At 40.1% G+C, this 27,174-nt stretch overlaps 1 protein-coding gene across 4 annotated transcripts in view; it reads right to left on the reverse strand.

The window, feature by feature from the left end:
* Positions 1-26,042, reverse strand: part of Neto2 (neuropilin and tolloid like 2) — an 81,833-nt gene extending 55,791 nt beyond the window's left edge. For all 4 annotated transcript variants that reach the window (XR_012910942.1, XR_012910943.1, XM_075976780.1 and 1 more), the window contains exons 1-4: positions 25,812-26,042; positions 4,702-4,758; positions 1,563-1,703; positions 717-965 (exon numbers count right to left, since the gene is read on the reverse strand). Coding sequence is in view for 2 of the 4 variants with exons in the window: in XM_075976780.1 (XP_075832895.1) it covers positions 717-965; positions 1,563-1,703; positions 4,702-4,758; positions 25,812-25,845 (481 nt within the window). In the remaining 2 variants the exon portion in view is untranslated. The remainder of the gene's footprint in view (positions 1-716; positions 966-1,562; positions 1,704-4,701; positions 4,759-25,811) is intronic.
* Positions 26,043-27,174: the final 1,132 nt, after the last annotated feature.

A 27,174-nucleotide genomic window follows, 5' to 3' on the forward strand; every position in this document is an offset into this window, starting at 1 on the left:
CTTTAATCTCAGCACAGGCAGGCGGAGTTCTAGGACAGCTTAGCGGTACATAAAGACTGTCTCAATCTCCCACCTGTATCCCCCAAAAACAAGATTTGTTCTTTGAGCTAGGCTTTACTGGATTTTGGAATTCTTGGCTTCTAGAACTACAATTCATATTTCTCTTTTCTTAAGCTGCCAGATGTAGTTATGTCAGATCCAGGAGGTGAATTCAGGTATTGCTACATCTCAGGGACAACTTCATGCTTCAATGTTATAGCTACTGAGTGGTAGAGAAAAGACAAACCAAATCTAGCCCTCTTAAATGCAGGTGCAGGAGCATTTCTATTGTTAAGTAGTTTCTAAAGTAATTATAGAAAGTTCAATTAAAATCTGCCTTGTGGGAATTGTGAAACGACAGTGGATTCAATTATTTAAAGGTATATATTTATTTTGTTGTTATTGGTCTTAGATGTGTGTCCAAAAAGGTATATAAGAAGAAAATGCAACTTTGCCTGATCTACCACAGAATTAGACTGGGATGTGGTCTAATGCTTCCTATTTTAAAAAGTTTTTACTTGTTCCTAGACTGATTTTCTTTTGACTTTGACAATTTCTTTAGTCTTAATCTGATTACCTTGATCAAATTATCCTTTTCTAACCTTAAGATTCTAAAGTCAGTGGTATACTCAAATACTGAAAGGTAACTTATTTTTTAAGAACGCTTAACTTGTTACCTGGGATGAATGAGTATTTTGCTCGAAATCCTAGTCCTTCAAGTTCTTCATCAGAACTAAATTTAATCCACATGAATCTTCCTGTTGACCTAATTAACGAAGGGCTTTTCATGCCACAGTAACGATCTATGAGAGGTGAGAAACCAAACGGCCCATCTCGAACTTCCAAGTGATCAAAGCGACATTCAAATGATGGCTCTATATAATAGCGTTCGTCAAAGGTCAGCTCTATCCGTTGACGAGGAGCAGCTATAAAGTAAGAGTAGGCAAACAGGGTAGCATGAACAAGACAGGTGTGGACAAGCAAATCAATCACGTCAGTGCTTCACATCTGAGAATCTCACTGGGAACTGTGTATGCAAAGCCGTAAGAAAAGCTCTTTCACAGGAATAGTCATGCTATGTTATAGAATTATAGTAACATTTCCTGTGGTATATGTCATTACTTTAGTTAAATGTATTTGGTTGACTAAAATTAGCAGAGGTGAAAGGCTAATTCTTGTTTACTTTAAAAACAATGTACAGTGTGTCATATGTAATACAGAAGAAAGCAAATGCACTCAGCATGAACAGAAAGCCCAGCAGGGACGCTGGTGAACTTACGTTCCTTATCAGGAAGTTTCTCATACAGTGATGCACATAGTTTAAACAATTACAAATTCTCATTAAAATTAACTATTATTTTGTTAATGTATTTGATATTTACAAATATTTATCTTTATTATAATTTAATTCAAAAACATATTTAAAATTTGTCCCAACTTGTTTAAACAGGGCATTTAGCTAATGTCCTCAGTTTTATAGTGAAGTAGAAGTTTATCCAAGAAAACACAGATTTGTTAAATACCTTCCAAAATATAGATACACTCCTTGTTTGGTGGATATGAGTCAGGATAATTTGGTGAAGCAAAATGACCTCCATTGCTGGTTCGAACCCAAATGCCACACTGGGTTGCAGGAATGTGCTTGATTCCAATGTTCTGTCCATCTTGAAGGGAATTTTAAATACCATTATAGCAAAATATAAGAAGCATTCTTTTCTTTCCCCCAAACACCCTAAACAATTGCCTACTCAGTTGCATATATAACTTCACGAGAACCACTGACAAATTTAGTATAACCAACTGATCACAGCAGAAGTGGAAGAAAGCTGTTGTATATTAATTATACTTATTTTGAAGGCTTGATGGTAAAGGATGCGTTTGCCACAAAAGGTACCTGCCACCAAGTCTGACAACCCGAGTTTGATTCTTGGAAGCCATATAGTGGAAGAACAGAAACAGCAAGCTGTCTTCTGACCTCCACACCCATATAAGTTTCACCATTACTTTGGTGAAAGTAAAGCAGAATTAATGAACTGGGACAACCAGGTGCAGCTGAGGTGCAAACAGCAATTGAAAATTGGGAGGCTGGTGAATGTTAATGAACTCACTGACAGTCCCAGCTTTCTCCCACTTGGTCTATTGAAGCAAGAGACTCTGACAGCAAACAGAGATTTCTATTTTGGGAATCCAATCTATCTAAGAAAGGGTTAATCATACAGATCAGAGAGTCCCAAATGTCAGTTCAAATCCCAGATGAGAGCCACGGTAAACACATCCTACCCATACCTACAGACAACTCACGGTCAGCTTTTCAGTGCCCCCGTTAAAATATTAAGCACATAAGCAAGGACAACCAGGAATTTGAAGAAAGCTTCCAGTATGAAAAACATGTTGGAAAACATGGAATAAAGCAACCCTGAGTAAATAAAGCTCATGCAAGGAAATGAAAACAAACAATAAACCCAAGTTATCAACCAATGAGTAACAACAGGGTTTCATGCGATTTCTCCAGAGACAGAAAAGCAAATACAGTCATAAAACAAAAACAAAAAACATTCTTTTTTTTTTTTAAAAATAGAAGCAAGCTCCACCAAACGGAGAAAATCAAAGCGCGAGAAAGTTTAGAGCAGAGGTGTAATGCCATAGGCGTGTGTTGAGTTTTACTGGAACATATTAATACCCTTCAACTGCTCATTTTGGTTGCTTTCACAACAAAAGAACTGGGTAACTGTTTCAGAGACAGGCTCATAGAAGCTTAAATATTTATTGGATCTTTCCATAAAAAGTTTTGTAATTGTTAGTTTATGGAATAAAAATTGAGGAAGTCTCTCCAGATTGAAATAAAAATATGTGTGAAAATATACATAAATTAAATATATATTGAATTCATTATGTTGAACTTCATAATAAACTCAGGACTTTGTATGTTAACTTTAAAAAACAGCAATACAAATCCAAAAAGGCTGTAAGTATTATAATAATAGGAAATCCCCTAAAACACTAGAGAAAATGAAGGAGGAATTTTTTATAATTAATTAATCAATTAATTTTTCCCCAGTCCAATCAGTTTCCCCTTCCTCTTTCCTCCTTCTCTTAGTCTCTCCTGTTACTCGCCCCAACATCGACTCTCTCTCTCTTCCTGGATGAGGAAATTTTAGAAACTGAACAAACCCAAAATATTTCTAAACCTAAAGACAAATTTGTATTGAAAAATTTTAATAAATGGTTTAAATGCTGATTTTTGCTTTTCTTACTTCCTTCCTCCCTTTTTTGAAAAAAAAATATTTATTTATTTATTTATTGAGACAGGGTTTTTCTGTGTAGCTCTGGCTGTCCTGGAACTCACTTTGTAGACCAGGTTGGCTTTGAATTTAGAGATCTGCCTACCCCTGCCTCCCAAATGCGGGGGTTAAAGGAATTCGCCACCACCACTCAGTCATAAAACTATTTTTGTTGGTACTTCATAACTATAATTTTGCTACGATTATGAATTATAATCATAATGCAAATATTTTTTGGGGATAGAGGCTTGCCAAAAGAATCTTGACACACTGGTTGAGAACCACTGGTTTAGAGGATTAAAAGTTCATGTTTTGCAAGATGATGGCATGACTTCAGTCTCCATGACTCAGAGAGTGGTAGGAGAGAACTCACTTCCCAATGTTATCCTGCTCTACAATGTGTACTGTATGTGTGTCTACCTTTCCCCACACAAAATATAAACAAAATATCATATATATCATAGTCGTGGTTTAAAGCAGGAAACAGGAAGAAGAGAATGAAAAACAATTTTTCCAATTGTTTATAGTTTGATTTTTTATCATGTGAACATATAACTTTGATGAAAATAAAAAATAAAATTGTACAGAAAAATGCACTAACTCTAACATGAAAATTTGCTTTAAAAAATCACAGTAGCTATTCTTCAAAGTCAGACAGTACAACAGGACCAAAGGGCTTTGAAGACTGTACTGATAGACTTTTCTTGTTCACACTAGAAAAGACACTTTTTTATTCTTCTTAGTGATAAAACTGTAAATTTCATTTAAATTTTGGATATAATTAACAGTGTATTAAAAGTTATTAGTGATGCTGGCTTTTAAAAAGCTTATCAGGGCAAACTTTGCGCAGACAATTTATTAGCTGATTCTGTTTAAGTTGAGATCCATAGGTTAATAGAATGCTTTTGGTCACTGAAATGATTAAGAGGAATGTGTTAGTTAGTATTTTTTATCAACTAAGCCAGGGTCATTTACGAGGGCACCTCAGTTGTCTGTGGGGCATTTTCTTGACTAATGACTGATGTCGGATGGATCAGCTCACTGGGTAGGGCCACCTTGGGCAGCTGATTCTGGGTCCTGTAAGAAAGCAGACTTAGCAAACCCGGGAGAGTAAGCCAGTAAACAGCACTCCTCCATGGCCTCTGCATCAGCTCCTGCCTCCAGGATCCTGCCCTGACTCCTGCTCTGACTTCCCTTGATGATGCTTTGTAATGTGAAAACTGTAAGCCAAATAAATCTTTTCCTCTCCCAAGCTGTTTTGGTCATGGTATTTTATCACCGTAATAGAGAGAAAACTAAAACAAAGGATTATGAAATAGCATCCAAAAGTTGTAATTCTTTCAAACTGCGTAAACATACCATGTTCCTCTCCATACTTTACCTTGGGTCTTTTGGGCCACAGCAATCCCTTCCACTACAAGTACTGTTATTAGCAACACTAGAGAAAGAACAGAAAAGAACAGTTAAAAAGTTGCATTTATTTTACATTTTACTACGCCTCTAAGGAAACTCTGATGACAATAAAGGACTAATGACTAAAATTAGATGGGTACTGTTATAGAGGTCACATTGGCCTTGAACTCAAAATCTGGCTTCCTTTATCTCCCCCGCGCTAGGATTATAAACATGTGCACACATTTTGGTTAAAATCGCCATTTCTTACCAACATTCACACTGAGTCTTTGAGATATGAAATGCTGTGCCCTTGGGCTAATGAGGGGGCTGGCTCTTCGGGTAAGGATGCTTGCCATTGAGCCTAAACACCTGAGCTTGATCTTTGGAATCTATAAGGTGAAAGAACAACTCTGAAAGTTGTGTCTAACCTCCCATGAGTACCACAGTGGGAATGTGTAAAAGCTCAAACATGCGAATATTCATGAGCACACATACATATTCACAATGTAAATAAACAAATGCTATGTTCTTATTTACTATTTGACTCCAAAACAACCAAAGAAAAGATGTAACTGATTTTGTACTTATTTATATAAGAAGTAATGAATACCATGTGCTGTTAAAAACATTTTTTTTCAACATGAAAACAAGCCCACATATATGTGTTGTGCAGGCTTTTGCTAAGCCTAACCACTCCATTTACTCTACCCGAAGTGTGTTTATGCATTTGGTCAGTTGTGCAGTGTGTTATGCCAAAGCTCGAGTGGCTCACCTGACTTCTAGAAGTCCACTGACACTGCTGCTGTGCATCACTGTGCTGGTTTTGCTCTAACAGGAAGCCATATTAGACACTAAAGCTATTTCACTCCTCACCCCGAACGTTTGAGACCCAACCAACAATATATACCTTTTTTCTGTGTTTTGGAGATTTCAAAGACATTTTTTATGAATGGCACCTTTTTCCATTTAATAGAAAACGGGCTACCAGGCTGCCCTAAACTACCAGTTTGGTAGATAGACGTTTAGTCAATAGCATTTATCTCCTTCTAAGAAGGCAAAGGTATGGCTACAAAATTAAGCAAAATGCCTAACAGTATGGACTTCAGGAGACAGGTGAATATAGGAGTTTAGGTTTCTGTCTTATATTACTGTACTAGCTGTGAGGTCTTTTTAAGCTTCATGTTAGTTATCTGCAAAATCCAGAAGATGTACTAATATGATGGGACCAGTCTCAATGGTGTGAATATCATATCATATGTACCAAGCATCCTGCTAAGTAAATGGTAGATACTGTGAAAATTATCATCTTCCTAGAGTCAACTGTCAAAGACTACCTGAAATACAGGTGAAAAGAGAGGTTTAGAGACCGCATAATGGAAACATGGAGAAGGGAACTGGTATTCATTCTTTCTGAGATAAAAGGGCAGAGTGAGGAAAACATCTGGAACAGACTAATTGGACTTGAACTCCTGAGAAAGAAATATGGTAGCATAGCAGGTTAGAAAAAAAGCAAGATAAGACTTAAGAGTAAAAACTCTTAAATACCATGTTGATGAATTTATATTTTCAATTACAATTAAAAAGAAAAAGCACTGAAGACTTTTGTTTGCTTATTGTGGTGTTAGGGAATGAACCCACAGTGCTGTGCATGCTAGCCCAGTGCAGTGCCATTTAGATACATTCCTAGTTACTCACTGTAGGTTTTTATTTTTGATTTTTTTGTAGACAGGATTTTACTACATAGTATTGGTTGGCCTGGAACTGCTAGGTAGAGGAGGCTGGCCTAGAATTCAGAGCTCTGCTGGGATCAAAGGTGTGCACCACCAAACCCAGTCACTCACTATTGTTTTTAAACCAAGAGAGTATATCACTACTTCTTTCATTCTCCTAATGGTTGTCTGGAGGCTAACCTTATGAGAAAATCATTTGTGAAGTAAAGTAATGGTGATGTATTGAAGCAGAGAAGTCTGTGGAATTGGAAAGGAGAGACTAATGACATGCTTAAGACAGAGTGAACTGCAATTTATAACTTACAAGATGTTAGGGAGAGGGAAATAGAGTGATTGACGACTTTGCCAAATGACACACACACACACAGAGTAACAGCACAGGTTTGCTTAATAGCATACCTTTAGTGTCTATTAACAAGACTATCAATGTGCGAAGATATAGTTCTTGTCACTTAGTTTACATCTTAAAATCTAAGCATTTGACCTCTTCATCCTTGGCTTCTTGAATCCTTTGTCTCCTTTCAACTATATTGACTGCCTTTCCTTTTTCAAAGTTTTTTTTTTTTAAATGAATGGTGCTTTCTTCCATTCAGTAGAAAGCATACTACCAGTCTGTCTGGAATAGGTATTGAACTTTTAATTAGGACAAGAAAAACCACTGTAGGTTTTTGTTTGTTTGATTAAAGACTCCATGTCAGAATGAATGATTCTTTTTATTTTCTTTTAAATTTGTTTTAGGTGTTGTGGGAGCATGTCTTTAATCCCAGAAATCAAGGGGCAGAGGATTTTAGTGAATTCTAGGACAGCCAGGGCTACATAGTGAAATCCTATCTCAAAACAAAACACTTCCCATCTTTATACTGGAACTGAGTTAGAGGAACAGAGCCTTGAACTTAAAAAACAATAACCACAACAAAATTAAGAGATTTATGATTACAAAACCAAACTCATAATCCCCAAACATTAGGAGTCTGAGGCTCAGGAAATGAAACATTCCTTTATGCCGGCTATCCTCTCAGAGGAACCCAGCTCCCATGTTGTGTCATTTAGGTGACACACAATGGCTCGATACATTTTGTTCACGTTCTTTTATTTCTAGAATCACAGGTAAACTATCAGTTTTCACATTTATAGCTCACAGCTTTAAAGTAAGTGACACCAAGAGAGCTGAAAGGGTAAGAAATCAACAAACATGGGCTGGAGGTGGCTCAGGGGTTAACAGCACATAATGTTCTTGCAGAGGACCTGGGTTAAGTCCCCAGCACCACATGGTGGCTCAAGATGATCTGTAACTCCAGTTCCAGTGGATCTGATGCTCTCTTCTGAACTTCAAGGGGACCAGGCACACATGTGGTACACATAGATACACGCAGGTAGCACATCCATACATATATAATAAAGATAAATAATCTTAAAGAAATTAACAAACAGAAGCAGGAGACCAATAGTACAACTAGAAATAAAAAAAAGTGTGTCAGAAAATTAAAAGCATAGTAAGCAATAAAAACTCACACATATAAAATAAAATTTAAAAACAAATGGTTTGGGGATAGTATATTAACTAAAGAAATAGCTGGGTGGCAGTGGCATATGCCTTTAATCCCAGCACTTGGAAGGCAGAGGCAGGTGGATCTCCGAGTTTGAGGTCAGCTGGTTTACCAGAGTGAGTTCTAGGACAGCCAGGGCTATACAGAGAAACACTGTCTTGAAAAACAAAAGCAACCCCACCAAACCAAACCAAATGGGTGTGTGTGAATAATTTTAATAAAGACAGAAACAAATGTTTTTATTTTGCACATTATATTAAAATATAATATATAAATTTATTTTATATACACATGGAAAAATGGTTATACCATCAGAAATATGTACCAAAATAAAAAATCACAAAATTCAGCTTTATTAATATTAAACAATGTATATTTGGGGCTGCAGTAATGGCTCTGAAGTTAAAAGCAGCTGCTGTTCCTCCAGAAGACTAGATATTGCAGCACTCAAAGCAAGTGACTCAAAACTGTCTGTAACTACAGCTCTAAGGATCCCACATCTTCTTACAGCTTACAGCTTCCTTGGACATCTGCACAGATGTTCTCTCTCTCTCTCTCTCTCTCTCTCTCTCTCTCTCTCTCTCTCTCTCTCCATGCATTCTAAAAATGTACTTCTTAATGAAGATGAAAAATATTGCCAGGAACAATTTTAAGGCAAAAAACTTCATGTAGTTTGCAAACTGGGGAGACAGAGCCATTGGCATAAACTTAGTATGATCCAAAGGAATGAAGAAGGGTTGGTTAAAATAAAGCTCTTGACCAAGTTCTCATGCTGGCTCAAGTGTTCATTACAGATTGGCTGATATTTAAAGCTTAAGGCTGGGTGGGGTGGTGTACACCTGTGGTAGTTTGAATGTAACTGGCTCCCATAAACTCATAAGGAGTGGTACCATCAGGAGGTGTGGCTTTACTGGTGTAGGTATGGCCTTGTTAGAGGAAGTATGTTACTGTGGAAGCAGGTTTTGAGGTCTCATACATGCTCAAGCCATTCCCAGAGACAGACCACTTCCTGCTGCCTGTGATTCAAGATGTCAGAATCCTTAGCCCCTTCTCCAGCACCATATCTGCCTGCGAGTTGCCTTGACGATAACAGACTAAACCTCTGAACTGTAAGCCAGCTTAAATAAAACAAATAAAATAAAAATAAAAACAAAGTAAAAAATAAAACATAGTTTACTGTAGGTCATATAGCTCATTGGTTAGGTTTGTTTATCTTGGCAGCTGAAATAGGAATATGACTAGGCATGAGACCCCAAAAGTTTAGCTTGTCATTTTTCCATGAAAAATGTGACATCAACCTATCCCTCTGTTAGCAAATTGTCACCAGACTTCATTTTTATTGCTAGCTAGTCATCTGGACCTCTTCTTGGAGCCAGCTGCCAGTGAGGGCATCTAGATACCTGTTAGATCTCCAAAATCTCTTGGGTTCTGGTTTCTTGTTGGGATAAATTCAAAGTCTTAAAGGTTTTAACATTACCCTGAGTCTGGTCTGCATCTCTTGTAGTACCTGTTAAAACAGCTTATGATACGCTTCAAGAGAAGCCAAATGTCTTCCTTGTATGAAGAGAATGGTAGGGCAGAACACAAGAGGGAACCAGTGCCAGATAAGATTTAGCCACCTTTAAGAGTTTGAAAGTTTCCAATTCAATCTGCCCCAAAGTCTCCAGGTACAACTTGAGGTACAACAGAACTGACACCGCCCCATGCAGCAAGGACCATTATTTAGGAGTATATGAACACAGGAGTCCAAAGGGCTCTGGTGGGGCCTAATGGTCTTGGGTAGTGAAACTGGTGGCTGTGTTAACAGCACAGGAGGGGTCAGTGTGATGACTGGGTAAAAGCACTTTCCAAATAATGCTAAATTCACACCTCAGAACAGACTCCTTAGAGTTGTCCTCTGATCTCTATTCATATATGTACAACACACACTCATACACAATAGTAAGAAAAATTAAAAACTCAGAATGGAAAAAGTTTTCAATTATGAATTCATTCTAGATGGTACCAATTCCTAGCAAAGATCCTAGTATTTTTCCATGTCCAGGATAATTCCTCTTAGTAAACCACAGTTGTTATCCTTAGAATTAAGGGTTGGCATCATGGTAACTACCTCTAAAATAATTTTTAAAAGTTTCTTTCTACACCGTGTTATTTGGGCTGGGAACAATAGACTACTTTTAAGATGGCAAAAGGCATAGCCAGATATCCAAGAGGTAGGTACCTCCAAATCTCTAACTGCCAAGTTCTGTTCTCATAGCTCAAATGAAAATAATCCCAACCCTGACATGTGGGATTTTCTTCTTTTTTAAGGTTAAGATGAAACCTTTTTTTAAGGTTTCAGTGGGAGAGAGGTAAGAAGAAATAAGCACCAAGTCAGTGAGGAAGAAACCTCGGCAATAATTCATTTGGCTTGTGGCTTGTGATGGGAGAGAGATAGGTTTTCCAGGTGACCAGTCCAAGCGAGAAGGTTCTTGTTGGTAACAGTGGAATTTGGTTTTGTGAGTAGCTTTTTTTTTTTTTTTGGATCATACAAAGTTAAATCTAGAGTAAGGAAAAATGCTAAGGAAGAAACTTCACAGATCTTATTAAGACGATTTATTCCTGAGTGTCTCAGGACAGGACACTGTAGAACAAGCCTCAGTGAAGTTGCAGACTCATACCAAAGTTTTCAGTAGGGGTGTCATGGCATGTCCGGTATTCCACTAAGTTTCTGTTCATGGCCAAGATCTGGGAGGTAGATAGTGGTGATCTGTGCAGGGCAGAAGGGATGGCTAGGATAGGCAGAACAGTAACAAAAGTCACTATTATATTTCAATGTCAGAGAAGCTGAGTGGGGAAGATGTAAGTATCAGGGAGATGTTAGGGCAGTGGTTCTCAACTTTCTTAGTGCTGCGATCCTTTAATACAGTTCCCCATGTTGTGGTGACCCCCAAACATAAAATTATTTGGTTGCTACTTTAAGACTGTAATTTTGCTACTGTTATGAATCATAAGAATCTGATATGCAGGATATTTGATATATAACCCCCAAAGGGTTGTGACCCACAGGTTAAGAACTGCTGTGCTAGAGGTTGTTTATGATTTCATCTCATGGTGGATCAAACTAGCATAGGTAGTGAAGACATTTTGAGAAAAATGTTAGCAAGAAGATTAAAGAATTGGAATGGATGTCAATGTGATTAACAAAGAGACATTGGTGTTAGAGGACTATGAAGGACTACTTCATGGGGAAGTAGCATAAAGAAAATCTGTAAATTTTCAGCTAGATGCAAATTCATTTTGAAGTTGTACTGTTCTTGTCCTGGTTCTTGGGAGAAGATGCTTTCTCAGATGTCATTTTATTTCTTTTGGAATATAAGCTTTCTTTTTAACTTGATTTTCATACTAGTGGCAGGAGTTGAAGTCCATTAGCTGAGAGTGAGAGGGTCAGGAAATTTTTGTAAATGGGTACAACCCTAGAAAATGAACCCCTATGCCATACCCTTTAATTTAGCTGTGATATGGGGTTCCCCTCTGTATGTTGTGAATATGTTTTATTACCACTGGTTAATAAAGAATCTGCTTTGGTCTATGGCAGGGAAGAATATAGCAGGGTAGAAAATCCAAGCAGAGACAGAGGAGGAAAGAAGGTGGAGTCAGACAGATGCCATGTAGCTGCTGAAGAAGAAAGAAGCTGGAACCTTACCAGTAAGCCACAGCCTGTGTCAATACCTAGATTAATAAAAATGGGTTAATTTAAGATGTAAGAGCTAGCTAGGAATATGCCTGAATCATTGGCCAAACAGTGTTGTAATTAATATAGTCTCTGTGTGATTATTCAGGTCTGGGTGGTTGGGAAATGAACACAGTCTCTATTTACATAGCTGTACACGGGTTGAAAAAAGCTTCTATAGAAGGAAAGATATAGGTTAACTGATAGTACTTGAAAGAGTCCCTTTAGTGGGACTAGAAGGAAGCTAAGGTAGTACATTTCTAATAAACGCTCCAGGCTTCAGGATGTAAGAGTGAGCTTTGTATACTTGGGGCATGCAGTTGAAGGAATCTTTAACAAGGGTAGCAGTGCACTATAGGATGTCAAGCAACTCTTTGTAGCAATGCACTTATCCTCTAATAAGCACAGGCTGGCGAAGTGCTTTGTCGAATGCTTAGATGCTAAGTGCTTTGTTCAGCCAGTAATGATCTCAAAAAGATATAAAAATGTCTTCCTATAGGAGTGGAAGGTTAAGGGAAACTAAGGGAAGGAACCTTAGATAATGACAGACTAAATATCTCACAAATTCTTACCAACTAGGTATTTATTTCTCCAAAGGTCTGTGCAATGTATCTTAGACAACTGGGTATATTAAGTACAATGGAGATACTGATGGGCTGATTTTACAACTGGAATAATCTGTCTAGTATAATGAATCCTTTCATCACTACAAAGTTCTTAGGGGATCCTCCTGGTAAATATTTTCCATGTTCTAGACTAGTGGTAAGGGAAAGCTTCAACTCAAGATGAAACCATGCCAGCTATATATACCAGTATCCTGTGAAGTGGTACAGCAAATAAACCTTGTCAGACTTCCAATGACCATTAGACAGTTGAGAGATGACCCTGGAAGCATGATTTGGCTTTCCAGGGTTGTACCAAGGACATATTTGCAGTCAATGTATCTCATAAGCAGTGATGAGTGAGGGCTTTCGATAATATTCCTTTTCCTATTTGACCATTTTGCCAATATTCTAGGAAGTCAAGACACAAAGGAAAAAATTTGTGCAGGATGGGATGCCAGTTCAGACCTGTCCAAAGATATCTCATTTAAATCAAATAATGCTCCTGTCAACCCCCATTCCCAACCATTCCCCACTCCTGGTCATGCAGAAAATCCTTTATTAGTTGGTTGCACTAACCTAAGGTTGAGGAGGACACAGGGCAGCTTATATAGGCTATGACATTAATATGCTTACTTCTTAAAAGAGAGCTTTTATATGAACTCTTGGAACCTGAGTGACATGAGGGGGCAAAGATATAGTCCTTACTGTCACTGGTAGTCCTAAGGAAGTAAACGTCTTCTGGGCTTCTAGAGCAGACCCAGAACACATGTAACCCTCGATGTATCTACTGTCTGTATAAATGTTTCTATAATCAGTGAATGGAGATGAAGCCTTAGCAAAGGTTCTGGATTCTATAATCTTGTTAAAGGAAACTATAGAAAATCTGATTTGATAATGGCTACTGGATCATCTGAGATAAAATCTTTTACAAACTAATTATTGTAGCATGTACTCCACAAAAGAGTTTCTTGTTCATCTAGTCATGGAGAAGTCACGTTGTTAGTGCAAAAAAAGTCAGGAGGGACACCACAGCCTGGGAGAGGAAACAGAACAGCAGAACCCAACACGTTCTAACGAGTGAGAGTGAGATGAGGTGAGGAGGAAAAGACTTTCCCTAGCGAGCTGCTAGCTGAGTTAGCAGCCAGCAGTAGTTAGCTAGGTAGCATTCAGTATATTGAAGAGTTGAAAATAGCTTCAACAGAGGGAGGGATACAGACGAAAGAAGATCCTATGAAAACTGTTCAGTGAGGTAGTAACCTCATATAGACAGGAACACAGTCTTTGCGCCAGTAGGTCTAGCTGCTGTCTGTATTGGTCCAATGGTCTGTTTTGCCTTCCTAGATCTGAGGTAGGATTCTTAGTGCCTTCCTTTCTCATACATAAATATGTGGAAAGACAGAATGTAACTGGGTGAGCTAATGCCAGTTACTTCCTGATATACTTGAAGAACTGTTTTCCATTGTAGAACCACTAAATATGGTAAGGACAGGAATTTTTCAGTAATTGTAAAGAGATTAGAGAACCAAAGAAAAGTTTAGTAGCCAGTTCTGGAAAAAAGTAATAAGTTCTAAAAATTCCCGGAGTTGTCTTTCAGGGCAGGGAAGAAGAGAAGCTAAATGTCTTGAGGGCAGTAAGGATAAGATTCAGATCCTTATGCATCAAGAGCTAACTCCCAAGTTTGATAGGGGTTTGACAGAATTGGAGTCCTTATACCTTCTAGAGGACAGGCTATGAGAGAAGTGGAGGCTTTCAGTACAGGCTTCTTGGGATGAGGCATATAAAAATAGATTATTCTAATACTGAAGAAAAATTGAACAATATTAGAAAGATATATTACCTAAGACATCCTGAATTATCGAAAAGAAATTAGGCAGGGTTTTCATCTTATCTTCCCAGGTAAACTGCTGATCCTTTTGTGTTAAAATAGAAAGGTACTGGCTATGTACTAGATGTACTGAAAAAACACCATAGAAGCCAATGGCTGCTCAGGGAGAAACATTGGACAACAAAGTATGAAGGACAATAATCACTGGCTGTTAAGGAATAATGATTTTGTTAACAGCTATTAAATCTTGAAGAAATCTCCATCCTTTTCCATTAGGCTAGTGGACAGGTAAGATAAAAATACCATAAGAGTAGGTAGAGGGAACACATTTCTTATGTGTAAAATCATCTACTATGAGTTGTATGCCACCAACAGACTTAATGACTATTGCTTAACACTGGGGAGAAATTTGTTAGGATTCATCTGGATTTCCCCTGGAGATACTGAGGATATGATCAACACTAGTACCGGAGTGAGCCCAAAGGTTCTTGGTCAGTTTACCATGTAGGCAGGTGTGGCAGTATTAGAACATGGCTTTCTGGAGGGATTAATTATATGTTTCTCCCTTTGGGAAGAAAACTTGATTTTGTGTCCCTAAAATTTCTCCCTAAAAGGTGCATGGGGGAGGGGCTGTAGCAATCAGTAAGCAGCAGAGTGACTTTCCAGGAGAGAGCATTATTAGAAAGAAAAGGTTGAGATTTGGAAACTGTCACAGATTGGGTAACAATCTCAACCATCTGAAGGAACTTGGAACTCTGGGGGAAGACATGAGGGTGTCGAGGTTAATAAGGAAGAGAATATCTGCTGTGTTGTATTTAAGGAAAACGGCCCTCAGAGGCTCATATAGCTGAATGTTCCGCTTCCAGTCTGTGGTCCTGTTTAGGAAGTGTGGCCTTTGTTGGTGGAGCTATGTCACTGGAGGTGGGCTGTGAGGTTTAAACCCACACCAGGTTCAGTCTTACTCTCTCCCTTGCCTGGAGCCTGTAGATCAGAATGTACTGCTCTAGCAGCGTGCCTACCGCCACACTCCCGACCATCATGACCACAAGCTAACTCTCTGGAACTGTTAAGGAGGACCCGATTAAACTCTTCCTTCTGTAAGTTTCCTTGGTCATTGTGTCTTTTCACAGAAGTAGAACAGTAACTAAAACACCATGGCAAACAGTGGATCTGATTAGCTGCTCTAGCCAGGCTTTTTGTGACCATGACAAACACCTGAGAAACAAAGTAAGATTTATTCTGGCTCATTATTATATCTGTTTCAGTGATTTAGTCCACAGGAAGACTGCTCCATTGCTTCTGGACTGAGAATGCATATAAAGGTAGAAAGAGTGTGGTAGAGTAGAACTGCTCACCTCACAGCAGCCAGGAAGCAGATAGAGCAGAGGAAGAGGCCAAGATATATCCATCAAAGGCAAACCCCAGTGGCCTCCTTCCTCCACAGGGGCTATTTTCTCAATAGCCCATATGTATGATAATTACACATATCAAGTCGTTGATAAAGTTAACACTTTTATGGTTCAATTATCTCTCAATAGTGCCATAAGGGTTTTTTTGTGTGTAGGAGTAGACTTTATTTTTGTTTATTTTTGTGTGTATATGTGCATGTGTAAGCTAGAGAGGCTGATGTCAGGTGTCTTCCTCAATGACTGCTAATACTACAACACCCCCACACCCCGACACACGCATGCACATGTGTGTGTGTGCATGTGTATAATTCTTTGACAACGTCGCATATGCCTAAATTGAATTTTGGGTCATTTTCACCCCTCCCGTTACTCCCTCTCACATTTGCATGTACTCTATTGCTGAAACCCTGCTTCTCCCAATAAACCTCCTCTTACTATAATGTTTTCTATTTTATTGACCCACTGAGGTAAATTAACGCTGTTTGTAAAAGCATGAGTAGAGGTACTGTGTTAAAATACCTTCTAAATACTGATATTTACACTCATAGCTTAGTACTCCTCTCAGCCTTTACCAGAGAAGCTTCGTTTTGAAGTGAATGGTCATGAATACATCAACTCATTAATGCAGTGGTTCACAACTGGTCAAACTGGAAAATAAAGCAACTGTGGAATGTTTGTATCTAAACAGGGCATCTACATCAGCTGCTCCAAGGCTCAGGGAACAATGGAAAAGGAGGTTCAGAGAATAGAAGAGGCCAAGGTCAGGAAAGAGTCCTGTGAAACTCACCACAGCTGTGGCGACCTGCACAAGACTGAGCCCATCACTACTTCACAGTGCATGGGAAAGGGTTCATGAGGCCCCACCTCTTACTGAGAGACTGGGTGCTGAGGGAGGGAACATTTCCTTCAGAGGAACAGCTTATGAGCAGACAAGTTATCTACCTTACTTTTTGCGGACAGGTTTCTCAATGAATCTGGAGCTGGTCAATTTGATTAGATTGTCTGGCTAGCAAGACCCAGGGATTCTACTGTCTCTGCCGTTCCAGTGCCAAGATTACAGCTATAGTCCACTGTGCCTCATATTGCAAGTACTATCCCAAGCACAGTACTCACTCAGACATCCCATCAGTCCCTGGGCTTACATCCACAGCACTAGTTCATCTTCAATTTTAATATTTAATTTTCCTAGTTCATTGTTTCAAATAAGAAAAATAACCATAGGCGATCTCTAGTTTTGCTTGAAGATTTGGAATGAAGTAGCTTTATCAGGGTTTAACTGTTTGTATTTGAAGCAATTGCTTGTAAAACAGTTAGTTCACAGAACCCAAATAGAAAACCAAAACCAGGACTTTTGGCGGAGATGTGGAGGCCATGGGTAGTTTTAACTGGAGAGTCCTTAATTTGATTTACTTTCTCCTGGAAAAGGCTTCAGTGGTTTTATGCTTCTTGTCCTTTTAATAGTTTTGGTTGGCTAAAAGAGGATGTTTCATGGGGATGTTGTGTTGCTTGTTCAAATCAGGCCATTGAAAGGTTCTGAATCTAGCCAAAGATCAAGTCTCATCACAATTCTGTAACTTCTAAGTTTTGACAAAAAGTACATTCTACTATATTAAACTGATTAAGGGTACAGGGCTAGGTTTTTGCAAAGGTCTTATACTAAGATACTAAGAAAGACTTTTAGTTGCATTCTCGTTCTCTCTCGTTCTCTCTCTCTCTCTCTCTCTCTCTCTCTCTCTCTCTCTCTCTCTCCCTCCCCTCCCCCCCTCCCCCCGTGTAAATTATCAAATCCCAGGTACTCAGCTAGCTTAAAATCTTTAAGGGACTTTGTCACTAGGCAACTAGCTTCCATTCCTGAGCCTGTCCATTTCCTATAAACATTAAGTGATAAAATTAACATGGAATTTAGAACCATCAGTTTGGAGGACTAGAAAATTTCTTAGAATTGCTGAATATTCCAGTTAGTATAAAGAGTGTCAGCAATATATTTCTACTTCTAGTTATTTGGATTTTAAAGAGTGCAATTAAAAAAAAACTCTCAATGACTGGAGAAAGGAGTAGGGAAATTAGGGGAAGAAATTAAAGGGAAGCCTGGAGAATGGGAGATGCATGAAGGGGGGTGGGATGTAGAGGGTAGGTGGCTGGGAAAATGTAGTTTTATCTTTGTTGGTGTTTGTTTCTTCATTAAACTTGCTGAGTTTTGGTTTAAAGTTCTGTGAAAAGTGACTGTAGGATCTCACACTTGTTTTTTTTTAAAATATTTATTTATTTATTTATTATGTATACAATATTCTGTCTGTGTATATGCCTGCAGGCCAGAAGAGGCCACCAGACCCCATTACAGATGGTTGTGAGCCACCATGTGGTTGCTGGGAATTGAACTCAGGACCTTTGGAAGAGCAGGCAATGCTCTTAACCTCTGAGCCATCTCTCCAGCCCCGGATCTCACACTTGTTAATGAGTTTTAAAGCACCAGCTTTAAAATGCTTCCCAACGCTTTGGCCAAATTTAGTGTTTCTTTATTTTTATTTCCTGTTTTGTTTGGAGACAGGGTTTCTTTGTGTAGCCTTCACTGTTCTGAAACTCACTCTGAGACCAGGCTGGCCTTAAACTCACAGAGATTGGTCTGCTTCTGCCTCCTGAGTGCTGGGAATAAAGGGTGACTTTAGCATTTTATCTGTTTTAATGAGGCATGCAAATAGACAAGTTTTAGCTCACTGTGGGTTATCTAGGTCCAGAGACCTAACCAATCACTCTTTTGGATATGACTCTTAGTCACAAAAACACTTGGAGTGGCAGAAGAGAGCTTAAACCCTGGTTTACCCCTTCTGTGTGTACCTAATAAAGTCTCTGCGTGCAGCTCAAGACCTCTACATGAATCACAGCATGTACGAAACAAAAGGGACTTACCCAGTGTGCCTGGTACAGCGACGGAGACAAACAAACTCAAGTGCCTTTTGTTCTTGCATATGTGCTGATTCAGAATACTGTACAAAAACTGGAAGAGCCCTTTGGATCTCAATTCTCATACCACTGAATGTCAACACAAATTTGTTAAGACAGACCTATAAGGAGGATGTATTTCAGTGTTTTGCAAACTGAGTAAACAACAGCCTTTGGTACAAAATCCAAATGAGATTTAAAAGAACAAAGAGCTGGCTGATAAAGACAAAGCTTTGGCTCTAGTCCTACATAAATGAGGCTATATAAATGGTAGCACAGAGGAAGTGCTGGGCTTGACTGGCTGATATTTAAACTCTGGCTAGTCCCAGTAAGCAAAGATGAGACTTCCTTTAGGGATTATTTATCTTTTTAAAAAAATTATTTATTTTATGTGTATTTTGCTTTCATGCATGTATGTGTACTCGTGTGTGCTTGGTCTCCTCATCAGATACCCTAGAAATGGATGTTTGTGAGCTACCATATGGGTGCTGGGAAATGAAGCCAAGTCCTCTGTAAGAACAAGTGCTTTCAACCACTGAGCCATTTCTCCAGTCCTGGAGTTACTTATCTTGACAGTTGAAATAGGAATATACCCAGGCAAGGACCAAAAGATTTAAAAACATTTGTGGTTTCTCTAAGAACAGAATAAAAATGAGCACCCTATACATGCCAACAGATGGCTACCAGACCTACTTTAATTTCAGTTCAGTTAGCCTACTAACTAGAATAATTGGGATGCTTTTAGAATAATTATCTTTTTAGTAAGTTCACCCAAGTGTTGCTAAGGCTATTAGAAAGGGTATATTCACATTTTGCCACTGGACTGGAAAGTGGCACAACTTTTTAGATGTTACATCTGGTAATGTACTATGGTTTAAAAAGTAGGCAGGTCCAGAACAGTCCTCCATTGCTGGTGGGAGTGCAAACTGGTACAATTGCTTTGGAAATCAGTATAACAATTTTTCAGAAAATTAGGAAACAACCTTCCTCACGACCCAGCAATACCACTTTTGGTATATACCCAAAGGATACTCAATCATACCACAAGGACATGTGTTCAGCTATATTCATGGCAGAATTCTTTGTCATAGCCAGAAACTAGAAACGACCTAAGTGCTCCTTGACCAAAGAATGGATAAAGATGTGGTACATTTGTACAATGGAGTACTACACAGCGAAAAAAATAATGACATCTTAAAATTTGTGGGCAAATATATGGACCTAGAAAACATCACATTGAGTAAAGTAACCCAGAACCAGAAAGACAAATGTAATATGTACTCACTCATAAGTGGCTTTTAGAAATAGAGCAAAGAGCAGGGCAGGGTTGGCACACACCTTTAATCCTAGCACTCAGGAGGCAGAGGCAGGCGATCTCTGTGAGCTCAATGCCAGCCTGGTCTACAAGAGCTAGTTCCAGGACAGTCCCCAAAGCTACAGAGAAACCCTGTCTCAAAAAACCAAACCAACCAACCAAACAAAGAAACAAACAAACAACCAAAGCAAAGGAAAACCAGCCTACAATTCACAATCCCAGAGAACCTAGACAATGAAGAGGACCCTAGGAGAGACATATATGGATCTAATCTACAGGGGAAGTAGAAAAAGACAAGATCTTCTGAGTAAACTGGGAGCGTAGGGATCATAGGAAAGCGTAGAAGGGGGGGAGAAGGAAGGGGGAAAGAAGAGGAACAGAGAAAAATATATAGCTCAATAAAAACAATAAAAAATATATACAAAAATATGTGCAGGCCTGACCTTGCAATTCTATTTCAGGTTTGAGAAAGGAATTACAGAGTATTTTTCAAAGTTCAGTGTGCACCAGTCACCTCCGGGGTTATTGGATGAGAGAGTGGTGGGTGAATGGGGTTTACTCTCAGCTGTCTCGAGGTCTAGAGCAGGATTCAAGCATTTGTGCATTTTCCTGATGCTGGTGCTACTGGACCCGGGACCATACTTACTGTGAGGTCCCTGCAATAGGAAAGAAAGAGAAAGGGTCTTTTCTCTTTCTTGATACTGAAAGAGACAAGTTTGGGTCAATAACAGATGGAGCAGGAGGTGGATTGACTGGTTCTTATCAGGAGAATTGCTTTGCTGTTTTCTTAAGGCCCTACAAACATTTCTCAATGTTTCTCATTATCCACACTTGTTAGGCATCTTGTTTTCATCTAGAAAATCATCTCTACAATGTCTAAAACCTCCTCCTTCTAAGAACTTCTTCTAGATTAACTTTACTTGACAGAATCCTCATTTTCATTTCTGGGACTATTTACTAGCTTCTCTACCAATCTGACTTTGCTACCTTTCGATTTGTGCATTCGTATGTTAGCATTAGGACCGAACTATGTAGCAGAAATACCAAAATGAACAGTTTAAACAGGATACTATCAAACTTCTGATATATGACAAATTAGAGGTAAGCAGTCAAAGCAAAGTGCAGATTGTTATCAGAGAGCCAAGACCGTTCTGTCTTATTATTCAGTTAGGTTTTCTGTTCCCAAAGTCATCTCATGACTCAATGTGAATATTAGGTTGCCAGCCATTACAACTTTCCATATTTACCATGACTGAATCATACTCTGCATGCAGGAAGACATGGCATAGGCTATTCCTTTCTCCTTAAAACAAACACAAACTAAAACAAAACTTTCCCAGAATCTAAAATTATTTTAAAACAAGTTTATTAAAACAGTTTCCTTAATATGTACATATAATTTTATATTTAAATAGGACAAAATGACGCAACCATACCTAACCTCAAGAGAGACTGGGAACAATTTTTATTGTAACTGTGCTTTTTAACTAAAATTCAAAGAATTAATAAAGAAGAGTAATGGCTATTTGGCGAAAATCAAAAGTTGTGCTACAGACCTCTGTGGACTAATGTGCGTACAGCAACCAGTTATCTTTTCAAAGTATAATTTAGATCACATCATAGCCTTTCACTAGATCTTCCAAAAGATGCCCATTACATGTAAAATAAATCCACCAGCCATACTCTTTTGAGGTATAGTGGGATCTGGAACCTTAGCATTTCTTCTGATTGCTCTCTGTAGGTCCACAGACCTCCTCCCATTACTTCAATGCCAAGTAGTTCTTGTCTTAGGGACTAAACCATGTTATATTCTAGAATCAGTCTCTGCAGGGCTTATTCCTTCATTCTTTCTGATTTTGTGATGCTTCTCCAATCTGTTTTCTTTATCATCTTTCTCCACTGTCACTATTATTTATAATATCCAGTATTTGTCATGTGTGTATGTGTGCTTATTTAGTTTCTTCTTACTAAAGAGCCATGTTTGTCTGGTTCACTGACAAATCTTCACTGCTTAGACTGACCTGGCAGGTAACAGCACTCCATACAGATTAGAGGAAGGCATGAAGTGACTAAGCAGGGATCTGACTGCACACAGTACTGAGAGAGCTGTACTTACTGGCAAACTCACATCTCACTTAAAAAATAGCACATATACAGCCTAGCTCTTTATCTGATCATAAATCAGGATCAGGGAGGATATGGAAAGAACAAACTTTTTTTAAATTCAGATACCAGACACTACTCTTGTTTATCAACTTGGCTCAACTTATCTTTACTAGCAATTAAACATGTTTCTTTCCAGGTATTCCTGTGGTAAGCATCGAAACAGTAAATATAAGGTTTGTTAAATCTGACAAGAGACGACAGCATAATGGCTTTTTTTTTTGACCAACTGAATTCCAAAGCACAAAAATACCCAAACTTAAATCTCCTCTATTACTGGCGGCGGATGAAGACGGTTGGTGAACATGACATCACTGCAGCCTGCAGATGCTGATCCCCCGGCCAGGCTCATTTCTAAGAAAGTGACTGCAGCAGAAATGCTTGCTCCTTCCTGCACAAGGGACACATGCGGCGAGGAGTGCTCTGAGCTCAGGTTTGTCTGCTACACCTTGATAAAAGGAGTCGACTTTCCACATCCATAGCAACTGTCGTCAAATTTTCATGTGGTCAAGTCAGACCTGAAATAATAACTGCTATCTTCTAGTGTTGTAATTTCTAATATATTACTCTATGCATATGTGATCCAACCAACCTTAACCAGGACACAATTAACTTTCTGATTAGCATATGGCACTATGTCATTTTGTAAGAAACACGCTAACATGTTGAAAGGTGAGTGGTTTTGGAACCACAACTACAGCAATGCTCCTCTTCATTGCTGCTCTGGGTTTTGTTGGTAGAAGGCCTCTGAAGGGGCTCCTGCCATTAAGGAAAGCTTAGGAATCCTGGTAAATCAACTCTTAAGAGCCTCCTTTTTAACTCAATTCTAGAAATTCATTTAAAACATCAGTAATTATTCTGAAGAATAAATAGGAAGATAGACTATGCTGAACAGGTAGAGCCTCTAAAATTTAAAATATTGTTTGAAAACTGCGTATGAAATTTGGAGTCTATCATTTTCCTATCGTATTCCCAAAGGACTGAAAGCAGCTTTGATTTAAACTTGCTTTGTAATGCACACATTCTCCCCACTTAAGGAACACTGTGGTTTTAAAATGTAAATTGGCTTCTAGTTCAACATTTATTATAATAAAGCCATTGTTTAATAAGAAATTTCAATTGATAATTAAGCAATTTATTCCAAGCTGTGTGTGTGTGCGCGCGTAGGTGGTGGTCACATTTAAAAAAAGGCTGTATTAAAAAGAGGCTTTGTGTTAAAGGGATAGTATCCCTGAACCTTCTGAAAGAACAGAAGGCAATACTCAGTTCCGACAGGCCTTTAAATGCATGTGACTAAGAGTCCTTAAGCTCCATTATGTCATAAACTTAACCTCAGATTATACAGCTTCAAATATTAATAGCTCTAACAGGATTTCAAAATCTCAACAGACGATTTTCATAGGATTATCATGCCTAGCTACCATAGACAGAAGGTTGACTCAAATTCTGTAATACCCGAAGGAGTTAATAACACAAGTGAAGTATTCACTTTCACTGATATTGGGAAGGCTCAAATAGCCAAATAATTCTTTTGCCTAACTGCTGCAAAATAGAAAAAGAATAATGGTACCTTTAAAAAGTAAAACCAGCGGCTGGCAAAATGTCTGTTTGTAAAGCAGCTGCAAAGCTTGACAATCTGAGTTCAGTCCCCAAGAGCGACCTCCCACAGGTTCTGACTTCCACGTGCATGCTGTCTTATATGCCCGCACACACTCATGTGCACACACACAAGTAAATTACTGTAATTTAATAAATCACTTCCTACTCATAACTTTACACTTGTTTCTGATATTTAACCCGAAACTGTCCATTATATTCCAAAACAAGGATTTGATCTTGTAGCATCTCTAATTATACAAGTGTTAAATGGCTACTTCAGAGAAGAACCTCTTGTTGTGGATAAAACTCACTTCTAAGACATTTAAGGGATGCTTGTTCATGCCTTGGTACCCAAGGAAATAGTAGCACTGGAAAAGAGTAGTTGTCTTAAAGCACAATTTTAGTATTATTTATATAGGAAATACATGCATTTGATTTAAAAAGCAAATGACTCAATGTGTGCAGTAAAGCCCAAGCCCTCCCTTTTTCTTTCAGCCTCCAGATTATCTTCTCAGGTTCAAATTTTGTTAACATATTTTCTTTTAGTCTTTCCAAACCAAATTCTAATGCTTATAAGGCATAGTATAGAAGAACTAAAAATAGCTTGCACTCTCTGTAGTAAGCCCACAACAGCACAATTATCTAGAGCTGTAAAAATACTTCTGCCATGTAAAAATAGTTCAGGTTGAATAATATTTGAAAAAAATAATAAAAGCCAGATACTACACTGTTTTCACTGGAGCTCAGCCATCAGGGAAGGAATCTTTTCCGGATAGGCGCAACAATCCGCGTTGGCCAGAGAGGGCAGTGTGTACCCACTGAAAAGAGACAGGCAGGAACGCTGCAATTCCTTGAGTACCCATGGAGATTGCCCAATCCAGTTCAGTTTCGTTCAGTTTTGCAGGTAAAGCTGCGTAGGAGATCCAAGTGATTTCTCGCGGAAGGCTACTCAAATGGACTTGTCATTATGATGTTGCAACACTAACATGGTGGGTTCACGATTAGAATGAAGAAAATTCCCCTAAAGCAGCAGAAATCCAGCTGTGCATGTGGTTCGTTTATTACCAAAGAGTGAAACAAAATGTTCATTTCCAAGGCAATGACTGCATCAATCAGGAGTTACAAGTAACGACAGAATTTTGGATTTGTTTTTATGTACTAATGGAATCACTAAGAATTTATGGAATAACCGAAATATTTACTGGCTAGAAGGTTATTGGTTATCCTGGCACAATTTGAATATGCAAGTATTGATACATATAGCTTGGTAGGTAAATATTTAAATTCAATGGCTGTAACGTCAATTACGAATTTATGAATATCTGTCCAGTTATGAAGTTTGTCTAAAACGTCATTAGTTCAAGAACGACGAAAAGTTCTATTGAACTTTCGAATAAAAACAAAAATTGAAAATACGGTTATAACACGGACGTGAGAAACACCAACATTTGTAATTGTGCAATATTCAGATTCAGTGCTAAAACTATACATGCCCATATTGTCACTGTCTTAACGTCTCTCTCAATATGAAGAGAGATTTTAAAATAAAGCAGTCAGACATTCCATTTGCAATTAAATCATTAAGGGAAAAGGGAGTCAGTTAGTGAATGGCGGTGCTTTCCCCGGAGATTTATAAAAGGATCAATCCAGGACGAGTTTCAGAATAAACTTTGCCTTCAATGTAAACGATCTAGAAATATTTAGCTGACACAACACCTCGGCGACGAGGCAGCCACCAAGTGGCTTTCCGAGCTTTGTGCGGTCGGCCGGCCGCTGATGACCGGCTTCCTCCTCCGCACAAGACTGGGCAGCAGGACCCTGCGATCCCTCCCGGGAAGGCGGCACGGGGTGCGGGGTGCGGGTCGCGGGCAGGGCGGCCGCGCGCAGCCGGAGCCCGCAGTAGTGTCGCAGCCTCCCGGCCGCAGCAGGTGGGACCCGCGGGAGGCGCGGGCGTCGCGGGGCTTCTTGGAAGCCTCTCCTGCGCGTCCGAGTCGGGGCTTTTGGGGTCTGTGCGGAATGACTTTCTGCGGTGGCGACCGGGGACCGCCGGCCTTCGCTCACACAGTTTGCGAAACGCGGCGTGGAATGGTCCGGGACGCGAGCGCAGTCGCCGGCGTCCCCCTGCCTCCGCTCCCCCCTAGGGCTAGCTCGCAGCGGCGGCCTGGGCCAGACAAAGGGCGCGAAGGCGGCGGCGGCGGCGGAGCGGAGCGCGGCCTGGCCCGCAGGGGGCGCCGTTCGCGCCCGCGCTTACCTTTGAGGACCGCGCAGAGCTGCTCCAGGGCCATGGTCCTCAGCGTCGGCGCTCCGAGAGCGCCTGAGGCGGCGGCGCGGCGGTCACGGCCCGGCGCGATGCCTCCGCTCGGTCCCCATCGCCGGACGCCGCCGCCTCCCTGCAGCGGGCGCAGCGCCTCAGCCCGCCGAGCCTGCTCCCCGACGGCCGCCGCCTCCCGCCGCGCCGAGGAAAGCTGGCGGCGCCCGCTCCCGCGGCGGGCTCCCTTGAAGTGGCGCGCGCCGGGAGCCCCGGCTCATTTAAGCGGGGAGCGCAGCGCCGCGTGCCGGCCGCGCGGCCACTGCGCACGCGCGGCCCCGCCCGCCCGCGTGCCCCGCCCGCCCCTCGCCTCCCGTCTTCGCGCGCGGCGGACCCCTCCCTGCCGGTGACTCCTCGAGGCCTCCGGCCCCGTCCTGTCTTCCCGGCCCCTCGCCGAGGACCCCCAAGTCTAGGTGCTTGAGAACGGGCTGCTCAGCCTTGCTGATCTCGGTGGAGGGGCGACCTCGGTGGGGCCCTGGACGTGCTCTGGTGAGTTCAGGGGAGCCGCCGTAACGGTTGTTGCAGTTGCTGATACTTCCACGGCAGTTCTTGAGCCGTGAGCAAGCTGCCAGGCATCGTTCTGCTGGTGGGAGCATCGCCTCGCCACTGTGGGCTGGAACTCTACACCAGCTGGAGGAATAAACTTTTTTGTACTGGCTGAAGTGAAGACGGGAGGCAAGACTGAATCCAGACAGTGGGCCAACCCAAGGACACCCACAACCATGGCCATACAGATGTATTTCACATCTGTTCACAACTGTATAGTTTGGGCATTATCATGTTTTCCTCTGGCGGTTGTGCTTTAAAATTGCCTTGGTCACAGAACTCCCTTCATCCCATTGAAACAGCAACTACTTGAATGTAGGCATGCTACAGTCGTTATTTCACACCTCACATAGTTACTAGCATGAGTTCTGTGCATGCTTAACAACGATGCTGTTGGGGAGACAACTAGTATTAAGCCCTACCGTAATAGATCGGACACATAAATGTTTTGTCCAGCGAATTATAGCTAAGTTAGAATGTCCGGCAACTGAACAAAATATCCCAAGGGTGTCAAGTTCTTTCTTTTCTTGACTGCCTCCAAGAAAGGCACAAAAGTGTAAGTAATTCACAAGTTTATAAATAAAACAAATTAACATTAATTAACATAAAGTTGTTTAACCCATTTGCTGTGTGCTTCAGTGGTTATGAAAGATGTGTGATTTGGGTTTCTAAGCTAATCACCTGCAGTTCAATTAAAACTGCACCCAAGAATCAGCAAATAAGGCATTCCAGAATCTTTCCCACCAATAAAATAATGATA

The sequence above is a fragment of the Microtus pennsylvanicus genome, chromosome 6, assembly GCF_037038515.1.
Source record: "Microtus pennsylvanicus isolate mMicPen1 chromosome 6, mMicPen1.hap1, whole genome shotgun sequence".
NCBI lineage: Eukaryota > Metazoa > Chordata > Mammalia > Rodentia > Cricetidae > Microtus > Microtus pennsylvanicus.